This window comes from Scylla paramamosain, chromosome 19, assembly GCF_035594125.1.
Source record: "Scylla paramamosain isolate STU-SP2022 chromosome 19, ASM3559412v1, whole genome shotgun sequence".
NCBI lineage: Eukaryota > Metazoa > Arthropoda > Malacostraca > Decapoda > Portunidae > Scylla > Scylla paramamosain.
Window position 1 is genome coordinate 14473642 of NC_087169.1, and position 20000 is coordinate 14493641.

General features: G+C 40.6%; 1 protein-coding gene across 5 annotated transcripts in view; it reads left to right on the forward strand.

Moving 5' to 3' along the window:
• The window catches only part of LOC135109684 (protein unc-13 homolog B-like), a 99287-nt gene that overhangs the window by 44336 nt on the left and 34951 nt on the right, over positions 1 to 20000 (forward strand). For all 5 annotated transcript variants that reach the window (XM_064021228.1, XM_064021232.1, XM_064021231.1 and 2 more), the window contains exons 3-5: positions 3980 to 4067; positions 14231 to 14305; positions 19773 to 19992. In XM_064021228.1, coding sequence (XP_063877298.1) covers positions 3980 to 4067; positions 14231 to 14305; positions 19773 to 19992 — 383 coding nt within the window. The remainder of the gene's footprint in view (positions 1 to 3979; positions 4068 to 14230; positions 14306 to 19772; positions 19993 to 20000) is intronic.

The window sequence follows — 20000 nt, forward strand, 5'->3', positions numbered from 1 at the left end:
GATGAGGTTTTAAATCCCGCAGCAGGACAATTTATAGATTACTGTCTTCCTGATTAAGCGCAAGTGTGCATGGAGCAGGTGTGGGTATTAAAGGGGAAAGACTCACAGGTGTGTGGGATGGCTGTGTGCAGTGTTAATCTTTCTCAGGTGAATGTTCGAGGTAGGAATAGGAAAGTCACCTGTTGACATATTGCATCTTACCTGCCTCCCACATCACGCACACCTGGTGAAAGACAAGTCTAGTCCTAGTAATGAAGCCCAATTAGTAGCATCACCTGGGATTGGCGAGCTGGCAATGAAGTGATTGGAGCCACAAGCCGGGCCTTGCTGAGGCAGACAGGTGTAATTAGCGATTGGAAAGGTAGATATTGAGCGGCTTATGGACCAATTACCCAGAGTGATTAGCGATGTGTGGTTGCGTTGATTAAAAATGTTTTTCAGTGTGCCGTGATGTCTGATCAGCTTTCAGAAGTAAATTTTATTTTTAAAAAGGGAAAATAGAAAAGTGTTTTGAAAATGTCGAGTGGTAAATAAATATCTATTAAACTAATAATACATGAAGTTTAATCGTAAATTTATAAAGGAAGCAGATATATTTATAAAATTTTCCACGAATGTATTATAAAACTTGATGCTGTGAACCTAAGCTTTCCATCAATAATGGCCTTACAGAGACGACGAGAGCAGGCATAAAGCATTCACGCAGCTATTAATCGAATACTATACTGTTCTGGCAGGTAATGATTCACTGAGTATTTTTGCGGTGGGTGAATACACGTGGGAAACTGTTAAAGCTTATTGATTACATGAGTCATTAATGAAATGAGGTAATAATAATAATAATAATAATAATAATAATAATAATAATAATAATAATAATAATAATAATAATAATAATAATAATAATAATAATATAATAATAATAATAATAAATAGAATAAATAGTAAAGATTAATAATACAGGAATAGTGTGAATGATGCATACCTCTCAAACAATCAGTCATTATTCTTTTTTTTTTATGTAAGAGGGGCACTGGCCATGGGCAACAGATCTTCAATAAAAATAATAAATAAATAAATAAAAAAATGCCCACTGAATTGCCTATTCCCGAGTCGAAAAATTACAGTATGTGTGTCTTGAAACCTTCCTCTTGAAAGAATTCAAGTCATAGAATGGTGGAAATACAGGAGCAGACAGGTAGTTCCAGAGTTTACCATAGAAAGGGATGAATGATTGAGAATACTGGTTAACTCTTGCATTAGCGAGGTGGACAGAATAAGAGTGAGAGAAAGAAGAAAGTCTTGTGTAGTGAGGCCATGGGAGGAGAGGAGGCATGCAGTTAGCAAGATCAGAAGGACAGAAGAAAATAGCGGTAGAAAATAGCAAGAGATGCAACATTGCAGCGATGAGAAAGAGGCTAAAGACAGTCAGTTAGAGGACAGGAGTTGATAAGACGAAAAGCTTTTGATTCCACTCTGTCTAAAAGAGCTTAAAAGGTACGTGTATTGCCGCGTGTGTGAGAAAAGGATATTAATATATTTCTCTCTCTCTCTCTCTGTCTCTCTCTCTCTCTCTCTCTCTCTCTCTCTCTCTCTCTCTCTCTCTCTCTCTCTCTCTCTCTCTCTCTCGTGGCTTCTGAGCTGTTTTAAAGTCAAGCAGAGAGAGAGAGAGAGAGAGAGAGAGAGAGAGAGAGAGAGAGAGAGAGAGAGAGAGAGAGAGAGAGAGAGAGAGAATTATTTCCCTTAATGATCTTCTATAATCTCACGCATTCGGAAATTAAAAATGAATTATAAACCTTTTTGAAAACAAGTCACCTTTCTTTTCCTTTTTTTCTTATTTGTTTAAGCTTTTCCTTACGTATTTCTTCTTTCCTTTTTTTTTCGACTTAGGTTTGAATTAGTGTGTTTTCTTTGTTCTTTCCTCGTCCACTCTTTGTGTCGCGCAATGCTGGCCTTTGGTTCCCTGGTTGGTGAGCTGATGCTGCTCCAGATGTCATTGGCATTATTAACCGTAGAGGCTTTTTTTACAGGTCACATTTAGAATTGTTGGGTTAGGTCACAGGTTGGGACAGGTCCGTCGAAAGGTCACGGTTTGCTGCCCATTTTGAGGGTCTTTGGAAGGTCATTGTATAAATTTTTGTTAGAGGTCATAACGTGGTCATTTATTTTAAATCGTGTCTTTATTGAGGTCATAAATTTACGTTGGTGTTGGTGTAAGGTGTTAAAGGTCGCAGGGTGAAGGTCATTAGGTCATCGCGACACTGGATTGGTTGAGAAGGTCGTTGTAACAGGTCAGGGTGGAAGCGTGACCTGCTTTGGCCCAAGATGGCAGGTCACGGCCACGCCACGCCACCAGCCAGCTTCCTGCAGACACAGCGGCAGCGGGCGGTGATGCAGGGCGGTGGTGCCATGTTTCTGACACGACCGGCACCATCGCTACCCTTCCCTACTCTCCCTTTCCCTCATGGCTCTCTTTTACCCTCCCTTACTCTTCCCTCAAACGATGCGTAGTTGCCATGATTTGTTTTTGTTTTCCTGGTTCTCTCCTTCCGTTCTGTTTTCGTACACATAGCGCCGAGAGAAAGGCCAAAAGAACCACACATGAGACTTACCACTTTTGGCTACGTTCTCCCTGTAGCAGGCACCTGTTGGTACTGACTAGCGGCAGTGCGTCCCCTGCGCGCCTCACGTGACGTCACTTATCATCACCAACCATAGAAAACGGAATCATAGCTTTTTTTTTTTTTTTGCTTTTTTATCCTAGACTCATGTAGACTTTTATGGAGTGGATTTTTTTGGGGGGTATACCGTAGTGACTGTTGGTGTGGTAATGGTGTTGTGAGTAGTGTTGCGTTGGTGGTGGCGCTGTGATGTCACGAGAGGCGTTGTTGGGATGCGCGTTAAAAATTCCCTCCCTGTAAACACACAAGTACTGGTGGTGGTGGTGGTGGTGGTAGTGGTGGCGACGCTCGTGTAGCATTGTGTACGTAGTAGTGGTAGTAGTGGCGAGAAGTGTGCAAGACCCGCCAGGCGCCCCCATCACCCACCACACCCCAAACCCCCCCATCACACCACACCACGCACTACCGCCCCCTCTGAGAGAGAGAGAGAGAGAGAGAGAGAGAGAGTGAGAGAGAGAGAGAGAGAGAGGTAGTGGTGGTGGTGATGGTAGGCATAGACAAGCTTCATGTAAACAAGGCTTGTGCTGTTACTCCTTCAGCCCGTCCTCCCAGCAGACAGCTACTGCCCCCTCCCCTCCCCATTGTCACAGATCATGGTCACGTGATTGCTGTGCCCCCCTTGCCCCCCTCCCAACACCCCGCCCCCCCGCCGCAACACTCCACATGACAGGAGGCAATAAAATGCTCTAGAACCAAAACTGCACGATTATTTTACCCTCGTGATAAGCTTTTAAAAGAATGTTTAATATCTATAATTAATTATCAGTTATATATATTGTATTTTTTTATTTTGGATATGTACGTAAATTAGTGGATTCTAAAATGCTGGTAAATAATCTCACCTTGTTTTTTTTTTTGTACGTATATTAAACAGAAAAAAAGATGTGTATGTATTGTACATATGTATAAGTTTGACTTTTGTAAGGTACATTATTATTATTATTGTTATTACTTTTATTATTATTATTATTATTATTATTATTATTATTATTATTATTATTTTGAGTAGTGGATACATGAGACTCTGTGTCTTGGGCATGAATGTAAACAAGAGGATTATTATGACAGGTATTTACTGAGTTGCTCCTTTTATGTATAAAGAAAAAGATCATTAATAAAAAGAGAAATATACAGACTGATAACGTGATATAGGCGAGAGAGAGAGAGAGAGAGAGAGAGAGAGAGAGAGAGAGAGAGAGAGAGAGAGAGAGAGAGAGAACGTTTGTGTGTGTGTGTGTGTGTGTGTGTGTGTGTGTGTTCGTGTGGGTACCGGTACTAACACTCCCCTCCTCCCCCAGGCCCGGAGACAACCCCTTCTACAGCAACATCGACAGCATGCCAGACATCAGGCCGCGCAGGAAGTCCATCCCGCTTGTGTCCGAGCTGGTGAGTGGCCTCTGCTGTGGTGATGTAGTGGTGGTAGTGGTAGTGGTGGTAATGCTAGTGCTGGTGGGGCTGGTAACCAGTGATGGGTGGTAGTAGTAGTAGTAGTAGTAGTAGTAGTAACAATAACTATTAGATTTAAGTATAAAGTTTGCAATACATTAATAATCTTCATGCAAATATTATGAAATATGCAACTGTGTCATCTCTGAATTATTAAGTCAATTTATTGTTTTCACATCATAAATTTCAAGTTTTTAGCAAAGATCACAATAATATTTAAGTCAATTAGTGTGCCAAGAATAACATTAATGCGTTGGGTAATTAATTACGTGACATATTGGTTATTTCTCTGTGTGAATTTAGTGTTTCAATTGTCCTCCAACGCATTAATTGAAGCATTAACTCTTGTTCTTGTGCCTCACGTGATTATGACGTGAATATAATTTTAAAAATGTTTGGAGGCCTTTGTGAAGCAGAGATTCAATTAAGCCCAAGTGTGTTAATTAACATGTGTCTCTCTTTCTCTCCCTTTCTCTCTCTCATTCACGCTGCAGGTGCTTAAGGTATTTCTTCATTTTTTACCATTTCCATTAATCCCTGCTATAGCTTTAGCATTGCTGTGTGTGTGTGTGTGTGTGTGTGTGTGTGTGTGTGTGTGTGTGTGTGTGTGTGTGTGTGTGTGTGTGTGTGTTAATATCCAGTGTTTCCTCTGGCAGAGCTAGTGTTTGGTCAAAATATTCGTCTTGTTTGCTATAAATTCTTTCCCTTTAACAATGAACATTTTTAGACTCCTTTACAAAGCATCACTGTATCCTATTTAGCCATTGCAATTGAGAAGTAAAATAAGATTTTTCATTCTCTCAATAACAGTCCTTCAATTTGAATGCCCTAACCCTAAAATATCCTCGTCTATCAATAATACATTGCTCACTAATTAGGTCACTATGCAATATTTTTCAAGCTGTATCATTTACGTTGCATTTCACCTTCATTAGGTATAATTTCAAGGTTAGCCAGCGTGGTTGTAATCTCAGGAAATACTAGACACATCATTTTGCGTCTAGGTGTGGCGTGATTGTGTGGCCATACTTGATTTTTATCATGACTCAAGGTGTGGCGTGTGTGTGACCCTACGTGGCACTTATCCCTTATACTCCATCAAGGTGTGATGTGTACGTGTGTCTGTGTGATCGTGGTCATGATCTGGAGTCAAGTAACACACCACACCCCCTTCCGATGGGTTTAGAATCTTCCCTCAGTCTCAAGTCCTCTGCTCGTCAGGCTCTGTTAGGAGACTGTCAGAAATCAGAGGTCTTAAGAATGAGTGAGACGCAAAACACAGTGGGAGTGAGTGTAGCAGGTTACTCGACTTACGACCACGACTCTGCTCCCCAACACCCCATTCCCCTCCCATTGTTCTTCCCGTCCCTCCCGCCTTTCCCGTCTCTGCTCCCCGAAGGCATGCCTGGATAAAGCTTTTGTGGTGTCGCTGCCGCCCCTCGCCGCCTCACGCTGCATGCTGGACAGAGGCTGACCACTGACTGTCAGCAGCGATGGGCATGATGCAACCCCCACCACGTGTGCTGCGTGTAATGACCATACACGTGTTCATGAATAACTTTGCAGCTATAAAACATAAATAGAAATAAACAGAAATAGGCGACAATGCTCATCTGCACTTTTCTGTTCAGTTAGGGGTAAATTTTGTACATTTTCTATCTTTTCTGCTATAGCGAGAGATGGCTATTGCTATTTTTAGTGTATAAAGTTTTGTCTTCTCTTGTTGGCATCTCTTAGCCATTAATTAGAAAAGAATAAATTATATATAATGTATACTAAGATACACTAGTTATTGTGATAGGTGTGTGTGTGTGTGTGTGTGTGTGTGTGTGTGTGTGTGTGTGTGTGTGTGTGTGTGTGTGTGTCATTTCATACCTCGATATCAAGCAGAGGTCAAAGTGGCTGACCCTTGACCTCTGTTGCTCTTTTTTTGTCCCTAAGGGAGAAGTTGTGACCTCGTTGTGCATGCGTGAGTGTGTGCGCGTGCGTGCCTCAGTATGTGTGTGTGTGTGTGTGTGTGTGTGTGTGTGTGTGTGTGTGTGTGTGTGTGTGTGTGTATACCCCTCACCCTTATTTTCCATTTCTCCTCTCATCATCCTTCTTTTCTCCTATTTTCCATTCCTTCCCTTTTTCTCACATGTTCTTCCTCTTACTCTGCTTTTTTATCTGTTCCTGTCACTCCCCGTCTCATCCCCTTCCCCTTCTCACCTCCTGTTTCCTCCTCTTTCCCTATAATCCTCTACCTCTCTTCATCCTGTCTTCCTCCCTTTCCTCCCTGCCTCGATCTACCCTCTCTTTCACTCCCTTTCTCTTCCTTTATCCTTTCTTTTTGTTATTTCGAATTGGCCACTTGTTTTTCTAACAAAGATAGTGATGATGATAATGATAATAATGATGATTATAACGATGATAATAATAGTGATAGCTCATTTGACATAGTACATTTTTTGTTGGACTATGTATTGGACAAACGATAAAAGAGAAATGTTTCAAATTAATAATATAATTTGTTAATGTAACTGCACATTTCTTGCTCATGTAGTGAAATATGAAAGCACGTTTTTTGCATTATTTTCACATACGAGTTAACTTTTTTATTTCCGAAAGGTTTTTTTTTATTTCTGTTCACATGAAAAGTAGTGAAGTTATAGACAACGAAGGATTCACACACACACACACAAACACACACACACACACGCACACGCACACACACACACACACACACACACACACACACACACACACACACACACACACACACACACACACACACACACACACCACGGATTTACACATAGTTATTTCAAAGCTATTAACTTATTTCACGACAGTACATATGTTTGTTTTCAGTATTTTCTTCAAAGGCTGGAGAAGAAAATTAAATAAAAGAAACTGTGTCACTTTTGCACTTAAAGATACGCCTCCTCGGTGCAGGAAAAGATCAGAGTTCAGATTCTGACATGATCCGCGTTCCCCTATTCTGACCTCCAGACTGTTTCCTTTCCTTTTTTCCCCTGAATGTCTGCTGCCAGTGAGGATGAGTGGCGAGCCTGGTGTGTGCCCGTGTTGCTGTGTGGTGAGAGATGATGAGTATGTGGTTAATGATGTGACTGGCATTTATGGTGATGTGGTGAAAGGTGTGTGTGTGTGTGTGTGTGTGTGTGTATGCCTTTCGTGTTGTGATATGAAGTTGTGTGTGGTGTGTGGTGAATTATGTGGTTGGGACTCATGGTGATGTGGTGAAAAGTGTGTTTATGTTCGTGTATGGTGATGAGTTCTGGGTTGAATAGTGCGTTTGTGGTGTTGCGTGGTGTACTTGTGGTGTATGCTGTGCCAGGGCTGAGCTGCTTGTGCTGGCTACCGGCTGTTGACTGTTGTTGTTGTTGCTACTGCTGGTGTTGTCAATAATGATGTGATGTGCCGCCGCGGCTTGTGTGATGCTTAACGCGTGGTGCTGATGTTGTGTTTTGCCGTTTTTCTTTTTTTTTCCTCCTGTCTCTGTGTTGCTCTGGGCGTGATGTTACTCCCTCCTCACGTAACCTTCCCTCCGCGACCGTCCTCGTCCCCAGTTCCTTGTAAGTATGTGGTGTCGCGTCCTGGCCTGCTCGGGGGACAGTCCTGCTCAGGGGACCTCTTTTCCTCTCTCTTTTTGTGGTGTGCTGTCAAGACGTGTCAGCGCAGGGAGCTCAGAGCAGCCTTAAGTCAGGTCATCCTTGAGACTGGAGTGCGCCTCGAGATTCTGCAGCAGATAATAATAATAATAATAATAATAACTATAATGATAATAATAATAATAATAATAATAATAATAATAATAATGAAATGGGTGGGGTTTTTTTTATTGTTTTCATCGGTATTTTTTGCTTTGAAGGAAATCGCCAGTCAGCTTGTCATTTTCTTCGCTCGTATGATATTCTTTATAAGTTCGTGGATAAAATTTTCCTCATTCAAGCGTGGCCGGTGGAAATGTTCTCCCTTAAGAGCAACAAGTCACGGTGAAAAACTGTTCATCCTTCAAACGCGACATCTGGAAAACTTGTTGCCCTTTCAAGACGCATTTTTCCACCAAGCATTTCCAGCACATAAAAAAAAGTTAGGTAGCAGCTTTTTCCCCATAAGATTGACCACCGCCGTCACTGAAGGTTGGGACTTACTGACCACTCACCTTTAGAAAAATAGAATAGAAAAAAGTTGATCCACAGTTGATGGCTCTCGATATAATAAAAGAATTAACGTTTTTTAAGAATGGAAAGATGGAAAGATGGTCAGGTTTATAAGCTGAAGGAGAAGTGCTTTTTTGAAGATGAAAACCAATGTCTTTAATTTCTGGAGGTCAGAAAAATCATTTATGTAAACATGAGAGCAGTAATGTTTGAAAATTAAGGTTATATAAGCTTAAAAAGATATGTTTTTTGTAGGTGAAAAAATGTCATATGTAGTTTTTTTGTAAGTGAATAAAGGTCATGCAGTGAAAACGTAAGGAAATTAATCTCTGTAGATGAAAAGAAGGTCATATTCGTAACTTTTGAAGGTGAATAAATGTCATTTCAAGCAAAGTAAGGAAAATAATCTTTGTTGATGAAAGTCATACTTGTAATTTTTTAAAGTGAGAAGACCATGTTTGAAAACGTAAGGAAAGTCGATTTTGAAGGTGAAAAAATTAAAGGTCATATTTATGATCTTAACGACACTAATATATGTAGTCGTTCCTTGCATTTCCTGGCGCCATACGACTGCAGTGTTGCCACGTTAAACCAGTCTATACATATATGTCACTCCCTTCAAAAGCGTTACCTCCAGAAGAAGCCACTCACGTCTCTAACAAGGTTTATTTGGCCTGGAGAGGATGAGCTGCAAGGTCCATTCCCCGCGACACTCTTGAACTGCTCTTGGTTTTCCTCTGACCTTTTCTTTTTCTGGTCTTTTTTTTTTTTTTTTTTTTATAGCGTAGTCTCAGTTTGATATCCTTTTTATTTATTTATTTTTTATTTGTGTGTGGTTTCATTGCTTTCTTATTTTGATTTGTTTTATAGTTGATTATTTGTTTCTTGTCTTTTTTTTGTTTTCCTAGTTTTCATAGTTTGATTTGCAGTTTGTTTTTTTTTATTCTGTTTTGCATCTTTTACTGCCAGATTTTTAGATCAAAGTTTAAACTCTCTCAGACTTTTGATTCCATTCCTATCTGAGTAATTTTATTCCTAACGTTCCAGTAGCTTTACCCTTTGTTTATTTATTTATGACCTCATTCTCAAAACCAATTTCTGCAAGTAGAGATACATAATTTTCAAATCACCTCCAATTTTCTCTTATTAGTTCACTAGATCCTATTTTCCATCGTGACCGTTTTCTGTTTTGTTTTTTTGGGGAGACAAAAGAGAATCAAAGGTCCTGTCTCCTTCCCCTGGAGCCTGACTGTCCCCCGGCAGCTCTGTGTGGCGTCTGTGTGGTGCTGTGTGTAGGCTTTATGTTCCCTTACTTTTACGTCGGCCTTTCCTTCCCGTCTCTGCCTCGGCCTCGCTTTTATCATCCATTCTCCCTCCCAATCTCCTTCCCCCTCGTGCCATCTTGTGTCTTCCCTTTCCCTGATTCCCCCTCGCCCCTCCCTCCCCATTTGTTCCAACCGGTCACCTTCCTAACTAGAGATTTTCACGTGGTGTTCTCCTTTTTCTCACATTTTGCAAAGTCTTTCCTGTTTAGTTTTTCTCCTCTCGCGTCACTTGGCATAGTGTCACGCGTTACTTATTTCATGTCATGTTTAATTGCTATTTCCCTGTATTGTGTTAAAAGTAAATACGTGTGTCATGATACATTTGCCCTTTTGCGTCTAAATATAGGTGAATATGTAGGCATAATTATTCACCTGTTTATTTACACATGGAACTAATTAGTGCACAAACATGTTTACCGGTTTGTGCTTTTATATAAAAATATCTTTCGGGTGAATTTATGAAAATAAAAGATCATGTTTTAAGATATGAAGAAAAAAAAGTTATCTTTCTTCTTAATTACATAATTTTTTCAATAACTTTCTGTTGATTCAAATATTCAAGTTTCACACTCAAATCTTTCCTCCAACAGAATTAAATTTTCCTATGTGACTTCATGACGTCACACTTCGGCCCTCCCCACTTACCCTCTCTTTCCCCCATCCATATCCCTCCTTCCATCCCCTGCTCCCCGCCTGCCCTCCCTTTTCCCTGGCCCTCTCCGTCCTTCCCTCCTACCCTCATTTCCCACCTCACTGCCTCTCACCCTCCCCGGCCTTCCTGTCTGCCCTCCCGTCCTGCCCTGTGTTCCCCTCTGTTCCCCTCGGTGTACAGCTGTAAATAGCATAGCAGGCCGCTGTGAGTGTTGCCCGTGACAGTTTGATGCACGTGGCCCTAATTAGTTTGAGGTGGCATTTGAAAGTTTTTTGCACTGCTCTCCGTAAGCACCGCGCTCTGGACGTATTAATTGCGCTAAATACAATATATCAGATTACTGGCGCTGTTACGTAGTATTGATTAGGCATCGGACTCGCCGCGTCGCTCTGGCTGCTCTTCAAAACTTGATCTATTCAAATAAACTTCTGTTAACGTATTGATGAACTTGCATGAATCACGGAGTTTGTTAAAGTGGAATCAATACGGTGAATAGTTCATGGGTAATATTCAAACAGTCTGCAATGCGGAATGTTTCGTAACGCGATAGTCATCCTTATGTGTTCCGCCTCAGAAGCTCCGAGCGCCTCTCCGGAATGTAATGTGCAGTGGAATTTCAGAAAACGGTAGAGGCTTAAGCATTGATTTGTCTTCCTCTGAGAGAGTTTGTTATTGCAGCACCTTAGCGCAGTCAGTGTTATTATTGTGAAGACAAAAAAAATTATTATGACAGTTGCATGGAGTAGTTGTGCTTCTTATTGCAATGTTTGTATCGCACTGTTATGATGACGTCATTTTCTCTAAGTCATATCAGTAAACAAGACTATAAAATGAAGGATGTGAATTGATCGCGTTCTTAACATTTCATTCTCTTCATTATTAAAGTTGATTGGCAGACTCGTTCTTTACTTGTGTATATTTTGTGAATGATTTCCTGGAGTTCATTCTGCCCAAACAGTATCAGAAAGTGAGTTTTAGGAAACAGCGAACATTACGTGATTTTAGTAATTTCCGTCGATACACATTTGGGATTTAAATCACTGGCGGACAATAGATTCATTACTGACTGCGAAATTGTATCCACGTGTGAAACGTACTTATTTAGAACTTGATCAACGGTGAGTGATTATAATTAACTCCACTAAAACTCAGATCCACTAAGCGCTTATTGCTTTCTCTGCGTTCAATTGAAATATAGGGGACCTTATTCTCAAACACTTCGGCGTCTTTTCTGGACCGCCCTCAGCAAGGAATGGTGGGAGTTATTGCATTCCCAAGTGTGCTTCTGTGATTCCAGTAATAGTTTAACAAGGATTCTGCTTCATCAGCTGGAAAAACGCCCGAAAGAACTCGACTCATTATTTTGTCACTGAAATTAGCTCCAAGAGAGTAAGAAACATTTTAAAATACCAACTTTTAGAACGAACTCCTTACTAGTCAATATTACAATGTCTTGGTTCCTCCTCCTCATCTTAGGCAAGAGATTTATGACCTCTCCAGTTCCGTGGCACCTCTTATCGTGTAATTCTGCCTGTGTTCCATCGAGCGTGTGTGACTGAGTAATGCAAAAAACTGATTGTTCCCTCGTCCGCCACCCTTCCTTCTCCTTTGTGTTGACATTCCGGTATTCGATTCACGGTTCTGGCTTCGACTTAACCTACAGCTCGATATTGGTTTTCTGTGTACGGCTTATGTTGTTGTTATTGTTGTTGCTGTTGCATGTGTGTCTCTGTGTGTGTACTGGAGTGTTGTAAAATTCCTCCTGTAGTGTACCAGTTCCCTGTATGCAACGTCATCATCATCTTTTCATCAGCAGCACCGTTACTTTCCAGAAATTCAAACGCGTGCGGTGAGCCGAGTACCGCGTTTCTTCCGCTATAATTCTTGTCACTTAGCTATGTCTTGATATGTGTTTTTTTGTGTCTAGCATGAACTTTTTCCAGGTTATAGAAGACATGTCTGTTCCTCGAGTATTACTTTCATTTGTTGCGTTTGAATAATCCGTCACAGGCTAAGTGCTTCAATATACGCTACAATACACTTTGTGCGTCTCAGTAATTCATTTGTATTCCTGATTACTGTCTATCACATCATACATTATTCCCTTTGAGATTTGAGCGTGATATTCCTCTCTCTCTCTCTCTCTCTCTCTCTCTCTCTCTCTCTCTCTCTCTCTCTCTCTCTCTCTCTCTCTCTCTCTCTCTCTCTCTCTCTCTCTCTCTCTCTCTCTCTCTGCTCTTATTAACTAATGGTATAAATATTCTAGTTTTTTTTTTTTCATGCATACACAAACCTTATTCATATAACTTGGTTCACCTCTTGCCAAATTGCGTGGGTTGCATTGCAGAAAGGAACGCTCAGCCCGCCTTCCAGAGTGTATCGTTCATCGTTTAAAGACTGGAGTTTGCTTTGGTGTTTTCAGTATATATTGGACAGATTTTTCTCTCCTTCTTCTTTTTTTTATTCCCTCCTTTTCTTTTTATAGTGTGTAATTTTTTTTATTTGATCTTTCGAAATGGAAACGTGTTGATGCAGAAGAGGCAACGAGTCTCTCTCTCTCTCTCTCTCTCTCTCTCTCTCTCTCTCTCTCTCTCTCTCTCTCTCTCTCTCTCTCTCTCTCTCTCTCTCTCTCTCTCTCAAACCTTTCACCTTATTTTTTCTTCCTTACCTTATTCCTCCAATTTAGTCAGATTTCGCATTTCTTCCTCCACCATCTGCTGCTGCTCCTCCTCCTCCTCCTCCTCCTCCTCCTCCTCCTCGTCCAAAATGGCCCGCTAATTTTGCTTTCTTCATCTTTTTTTTTTTTTATCTTCCTTCTCCCCCACTGGAATAATTTGGATCCTCTTCTTCCCTTCTATTCTTCCTCCTCCCTTTCCATTTCCTCTCCTTTGCCACCCTCTCTTTATACATATTTTGCTATTCTTTAATTCACTTTTTCGTTGTTTTTTATTTGTTTTCTTTCTTTTATTTTCATCCTTGCATTGCTTTGTTTCTCATTCCGTGAACACAAAGAAATTTAATAAAGAGGAATGAATGAATGAATAAATAAAGTAAGATTTTTTTATTATTCGAATCTGCAGCGTCTGGTTACTCTCTCTCTCTCTCTCTCTCTCTCTCTCTCTCTCTCTCTCTCTCTCTCTCTCTCTCTCTCTCTCTCTCTCTCTCTCTCTCTCTCTCTCTCTCTCTCTCTCTCTCTCGCTGAATATTTCCTGGAATCAATACGTTTCCCATTTTCTGTCGCGGTATCGCAGAATTATTCACGTGTAAATAGAAAAAAATACAAAAAGAAAACGTGTTGCATTGGTAACGTGGAAGCACTTGACATCCTTCCATTTTCTACCACGTCTCATTTTTTTATTAAGTTCAACATCATTTTTTTTCTTTATTTGCTTGGAGTGCTTCTATTTACGTCTCTTCGCGGTTTTATTATTAATCATGGATGTTCATACTAATGTCAGGTAATATCCAGTGTTCGTCATTATCATTATTATCAGTCACTATCATTGTTTTCACCATCACTCTCAATCCTGTTTGTTTCATGTACGTATGTAAATGCTGTATGTTTTTTTTATTGTGAACGCTTGTTGTGAACTCTGCTTTTGTGTTGCGCTGTTCTCTATAAGTCACCATCGTCACTATCATCACCATCCCACTGTTGTGTTTTGCTGGTCCTAGTCACCATCATCATCACTTGCTATGTCGAGTCCCCATCATTACTATTCCCACCATAACCCTCGGTACATTTTTCATCACGTGCCCTTTCACCAACATCATCACCACCCTTTTCATCGTGTGTTATGCCTTTCATCCCATCACACCGTCGCCTCCCCTGCCAATGCCTGCTGAGTACACAGAATCCTGCCCCTTTACCTTCCCTTCCAATGCCAAAGCTCGGAGTACAATGCGACTAATTTTTTCCATCTTTTCCCTTCCCTTCCCTTCTCCCTTCCCTCCTTCTCACAGACGATCGCTGCGACGAAGAGGAACGCCGGGCTGACCTCTGCCGTTCCCAGAGCCTCCCTGAACGACGAGGAACTGGTAAGTGTCCTCTGCTTGTCTGTTCTGCTTACATTTAAGGACTTATTGGCTTACTGGACTAACTTACATGCCTCTACCTGACTCACGTTCTTAAGACTTTTTTTTATTGTTGTGACTTGGATTGGGTTTTTGTTTGCTTAGGAATTTAGTGTCTGAGTGTTTTTTTTTTTTTTTTTTTTTGCTTATTTCCCATGTACCTACACCCTTACTAATGTTACTCAGTTTTTTTTTTTCTTTTTTGTCTCTCCGGTGGTTAGGGATGACTAAAACCTGACATGCACACACGCACGCACGCACCTACACACACACACACACACACACACACACACACACACACATACACACACACACACACACACACACATACACACACACACACACGCACACAGACACACACACACACACACACACACACACACATCACACACACACACACACACACACACACACACACACACACACACACACACACACACACTTTACAAGACAAAGATAAACTAGGATCCTTAATTTTTGTATCATGTCAGTGTAAATGAGAACAAATCCATCAATATAAGTAATGAATTAACTCTTTCTTTTAAAAACTAAAGACTTTTAAAAAATGGAATTGTAACATAATTTAATTCATTTTGGGAAGGGAGACATTTGCTTCAGACTCACTTCTTTGTAGTAAACGTTGATATATGTAAAGAAAACAAAAGTTAATCGCTTTGGTTATTAAGTGTGCTATCTTCCACTGTTTATAAGTATCCTTGTGGCCATGCTTCTGACTTCACTCGCCTGTCTTGACTTTACTGTGCTCCTTAAGTACTTAAAGATAACTTGCATATATTGGGTCACTTATAAAGTCATTTAAGTACTATCTTGCAAATTACTGGCCCGTGTGTACGTATGTATGTTCTTGCAATATCTTGTTGTTTCCCTGTCAAGTATTGCCTTGCGAGTGTCGCTTGGGACAGGTGTTCAAATCACACCTGTCCAAGTGTTTCCTGTGGCAAGGCGCTACTAGTTGTGACGTCACGCTAATGCTGCTGTGCGTCACTAGCTGTTCTTGTAGAGGTCAAGTTCACGTTGCATACTAAGTGTGTGACGTCATGAACTTGGAAGGCTCAGGTCAAGGTCAGGTCAAGCTGCAAGACTGTGTAACCAGAATAAGTGGCATCTTTTTTACATACTAATAGTGATGTGTTTCTGGGGGTTCTGTGTCAGTCAGAGCATAGGAAACTGAACCCACGAAAAGTCTTCCCACCAATACTCCATCTGAAATAATTCCCTCGTGATAAACTCCCAGTCTAACCTAACTTAACTCAATTCATCACAGAGGGAAGTACTCGGGGGGAATCTCGTAAGTGAGATGTTTGGACTAGGAAATTTACCCAAGAGATTATGGTACAGAATATCAGAATGTTTCCCATTACTCACTGCATGGTCACACCTGCTAGTGACTTGATCTGACCTGCCCTGACCTTATGAAGTGGGGGTCACGGGCCGTAGGTGACCCTTTGACCTGGTAATTATTTTCTCACTCTTTCTCTCTGTGTCCCTCCTTCTCTCTCCCCCTCCGGCTAGGTCCCTGTAAGTATTGATTTTCCTACCTACTTGCTACCTTACTTCTTCTTCTTTGGACTCTTAATTACATATATTATCATTAATATTCTAATTATCTCTTATTATCATTGTTATCAGTTTTTTGGGTGCTGTCTCTCTCTGTGTATACATTTAGAGTGAGAGGGAGACGTTGTTTAGCATTAACCTCCTCCTCCCCCTTTAGTTTGTCTATTAATGAGTGTTTCCAGTTCGCTGCTCTGGTCGGTAATCGTGGCTTTTTGTATAGTCCATTGGTTCTTATAGACTGAGGCACTGTGCTAGGCCGTCATCGAGATCACATTATTTTTCTTTATCATCATTATTGTTACCATTAGTTTACTACTATTTTAACTCCTTAATTCCTTAGACTCACAACAGTTTCTAAAGTTACTGTAGTTTTGTGTAATGAATTTAGTGTATTTTTTCAGTATTTCCACCCACTTAGGTATTAGTTATTATTATTATTATTATTATTATTATTATTATTATTATTATTATTATTATTATTATTATTATTATTATTATTATCACATCACCTCACTTCTACCTTTGACTTTTCACATAACTCTACTTCACTCTACCTCACCTCCACGCCACACTCACCTGGTTACCTGTCCCCCCTGCACTCTGCTTAGCCAGGTGTTTCAGGCTCAGCTCCGCCAGTTAGTCGTAATAAGGGAGGAATGACACGTATTCATAATATAGAAAGAATGTTAGGTATGTTATAACAACCCTCCCTACATTCCTTACATTTTAATACTTCCATATTCTCTCTCTCTCTCTCTCTCTCTCTCTCTCTCTCTCTCTCTCTCTCTCTCTCTCTCTCTCTCTCTCTCTCTCTCTCTCTCTCTCTCTCTCTCTCTCTCTCTCTCTCTCTCTCTCTCTCATGTATCTTTCCTCTCACTCCTGACTTACTTTTTCCTCTCTCTTTCCCTCTCCCTTTCTCCTCCCCTCCCTTCCCTTCCCTTCCCTTACCTTACCTTCCCTTCCCTTCTGCAGACACTACCTCAGCACCACACTTTTTTCTCTACCTTTCTGCCTCTTCCTCCTCTCCTTGTATTATTCCGTCTCACTACCTGCCTCCTCCTCCTCCTCTCCCCCACTCTCCCTCTCTCCTCTCACGAGACAGGCAAGGCTCCACAAGGATTACCCGTCCAGTAAAGCCGACCTTCCCTTCCTTACCTTGTCTCGCCAGTGCAGGTGAGCTAAGGAAGGCTGGGAAGGAAGGAGAGAAATATTTACCTGTAGGAGAAACAAATCAATCCTGATACAAATGGAAGGAACATAGAAGAATTGAACACTGGGGAATTTATAAAGGACAGAAGGCGAAGGAAGAAAAATATTTAGCTTTGAGTGAAAGATTCAAACCTGATACAAACTGAAGAAACTGCGTATAGATTTGAACACTGGGGAATTGAGGCCATTGAGGCTAAGGTTAGGTACGTAAATATTTATGAAGGTTAGAAGACGCTCAGCTTAATGGGAAAGGAATGTTAGTGGTGAGCAAGGGAGGTAGAAAGGGAAGCTGATGGCCAGGTATTATGTAACAGGTAAAAAAATAGGTGACAGGATAGTGGGTTTTGTGGGTCAGTGTGTAAGCTGCAGGTAGATGGACATGTGAGAGAGAGAGAGAGAGAGAGAGAGAGAGAGAGAGAGAGAGAGAGAGAGAGAGAGAGAGAGAGAGAGGGGATTACAATGCGGTTTTTACAGGAGGATAGTTTTTTTTTTTATTATTGTGTTTCATAGGTTTCATCACACTTGTCATGTACACTTTTACTCTCTCTCTCTCTCTCTCTCTCTCTCTCTCTCTCTCTCTCTCTCTCTCTCTCTCTCTCTCTCTCTCTCTCTCTCTCTCTCTCTCTCTCTCTCTCTCTCTCTCTCTCTCTCTCTCTCTCTCTCTCTCTCTCTCTCTCTCTCTCTCTCTCTCTCTCTCTCTCTCTCTCTCTCTCTCATCCCAAATCGTTCACGTAATCTTTATTTTCCTTGGATAATTTTTGTGTCCTCACTTCATATTCTTATTTCTTATCCATCCTGGGCCTGTGCATGATAATTGTACTTTACTCGATGTTTGAAGGGTGTTTGTCTGTCTCTGTTTCTCTCTCTCTCCCTTTCACTCTTCCTCTTGCTGTGTCTTTATATAAATACTTCTCGGTGTAGTGTTGACCGGTGTTGCCTCAGCATGTATTGTGTAGCAGTGTTCCCGTTGCCTGAGTACCTCCCATCCCACCCCCATTGACTCGTAGCATTACACTACATTGCATCACACACTCACCCTCTATTCCCCCTCAGTGTCACTCCTTCCCTGTCTCCCTTATATAAATTTTTCATCCCTGGTTTTGCGTTGTATTTACCAGCTGTCAGTTATTACCGTTCACTCAATGATGTTTGGTATTCAGTTCTCTTTTTTATATATCCATCAGAACTTCATGTCTCTGTCAGCTTCCAACTTTCAGGCATTGTTAAGTCCATATTTTGTGAGAATGTTTCCAGCCCCGTCCGTTTTGTGTGTGTTTATTTTTTTCTTTCTTTTCTATTGTATTATTATGGTTGTTATTTTTTTTTACTTCCTATTCTTTCTTCCCTCTTCATTTTTATTACAGTTTCCCGTATGAATGTTTGTTCTCCTCTTATCCTTTACTTTTCTTTCCTTCTCTTCCTGTTCTTTTTCTCTCTGCATGTTTTCTTTCTTATAATCTCATTTTTTACTCATTCTTTCGTCAGTGTTTTTATGTTTGTTGTTGTTTCCTTAATTAATTCGTGTTGTTGATTTATAAAGAAAAGTTATTTTTTGCTAAGCCTCGAAGAAAACGGAACCTGGCGGCTGTTGTTGTTGGGGTTGTATACATAATCAAAGTAAATAAATAATAACAACATTCTCTTCCGTTTCTTTGTGGACTAAAAGTAAATTATTAAACCCGTTAAATTCACGTCTAAACGCAGCCTGAGTGAAACGTTCCTAATCTGTTCGCCCTAAATTCAGTGTTTTTGTTTCGTTCATGTGTCTGAGTATAAACTGTGTAAATATATATATATATATATATATATATACTTTTTTTTAACATATACTAGCAGTGCACTTTGGTTAGAGCAGGTTTTATTCTCTTTTCTAGTTGTTTATTGACGCAGTTCGTGTATATATTTATATGTCAGTTATTCATACTTTAAGAATTAAGTTATTTAAGATAAGTTTTTAATTATTAAACAATATTATTTTAAGTCATTCCAAGTGCATTTGGTATTTCATTATCATCATCATAAAGTTACATGAGGGATAGTCATGTTCATATTATCATTATTATTATTATTATTATTATTATTATTATTATTATTATTATTATTATTATTATTATTATTATTTACTACAAATTCATCCCATTCACACTTTTAACACTCATATTTGATTTTTTGACATAAAATACTCATCCTTGCATTAACATTAAAAACTTTTATGTGTAAAACTCTACGCATTTTGAGTTCTATATTTACATACTTTAATCTTATCATCGTTTTGTTATGGTCACATTAATTATTTCCCTTTAGTTATATATTGAAATAATCACCAACATCCTAAACATTATCCATGTAGGACTGTCCTTCACCACTCCCACCATCACCACTATCACCGCCACCACCGCCACCACCACCACCACCACCATCACCATCTTTCGAATCACAACACCGCTACCATTACTGTCACCATCATGCCACCTCCTCACCACTGCCATCACCATTCCCATCACCTTCACTACCAAAACTTACCACGACCCATGATACAACCACCGTCTCACCACACCCCAACCACTAGCACACCACGTCACAACCACCAGCAGATACTAACACCTTCCTCTGCCACGCTTCCTCCCTCCCCTCGCTCCTGTAGAAGATGCACGTGTACAAGAAGACGCTGCAGGCGCTCATCTACCCGATCTCCTCGACGACGCCGCACAACTTCGTGATGTGGACGGCGACCTCCCCCACATACTGTTACGAGTGTGAGGGCCTGCTGTGGGGCATCGCCAGGCAGGGGGTGCGGTGCGTGGAGTGCGGGGTCAAGTGTCACGAGAAATGTAAAGACTTGCTCAATGCAGACTGCTTGCAAAGTGAGTGT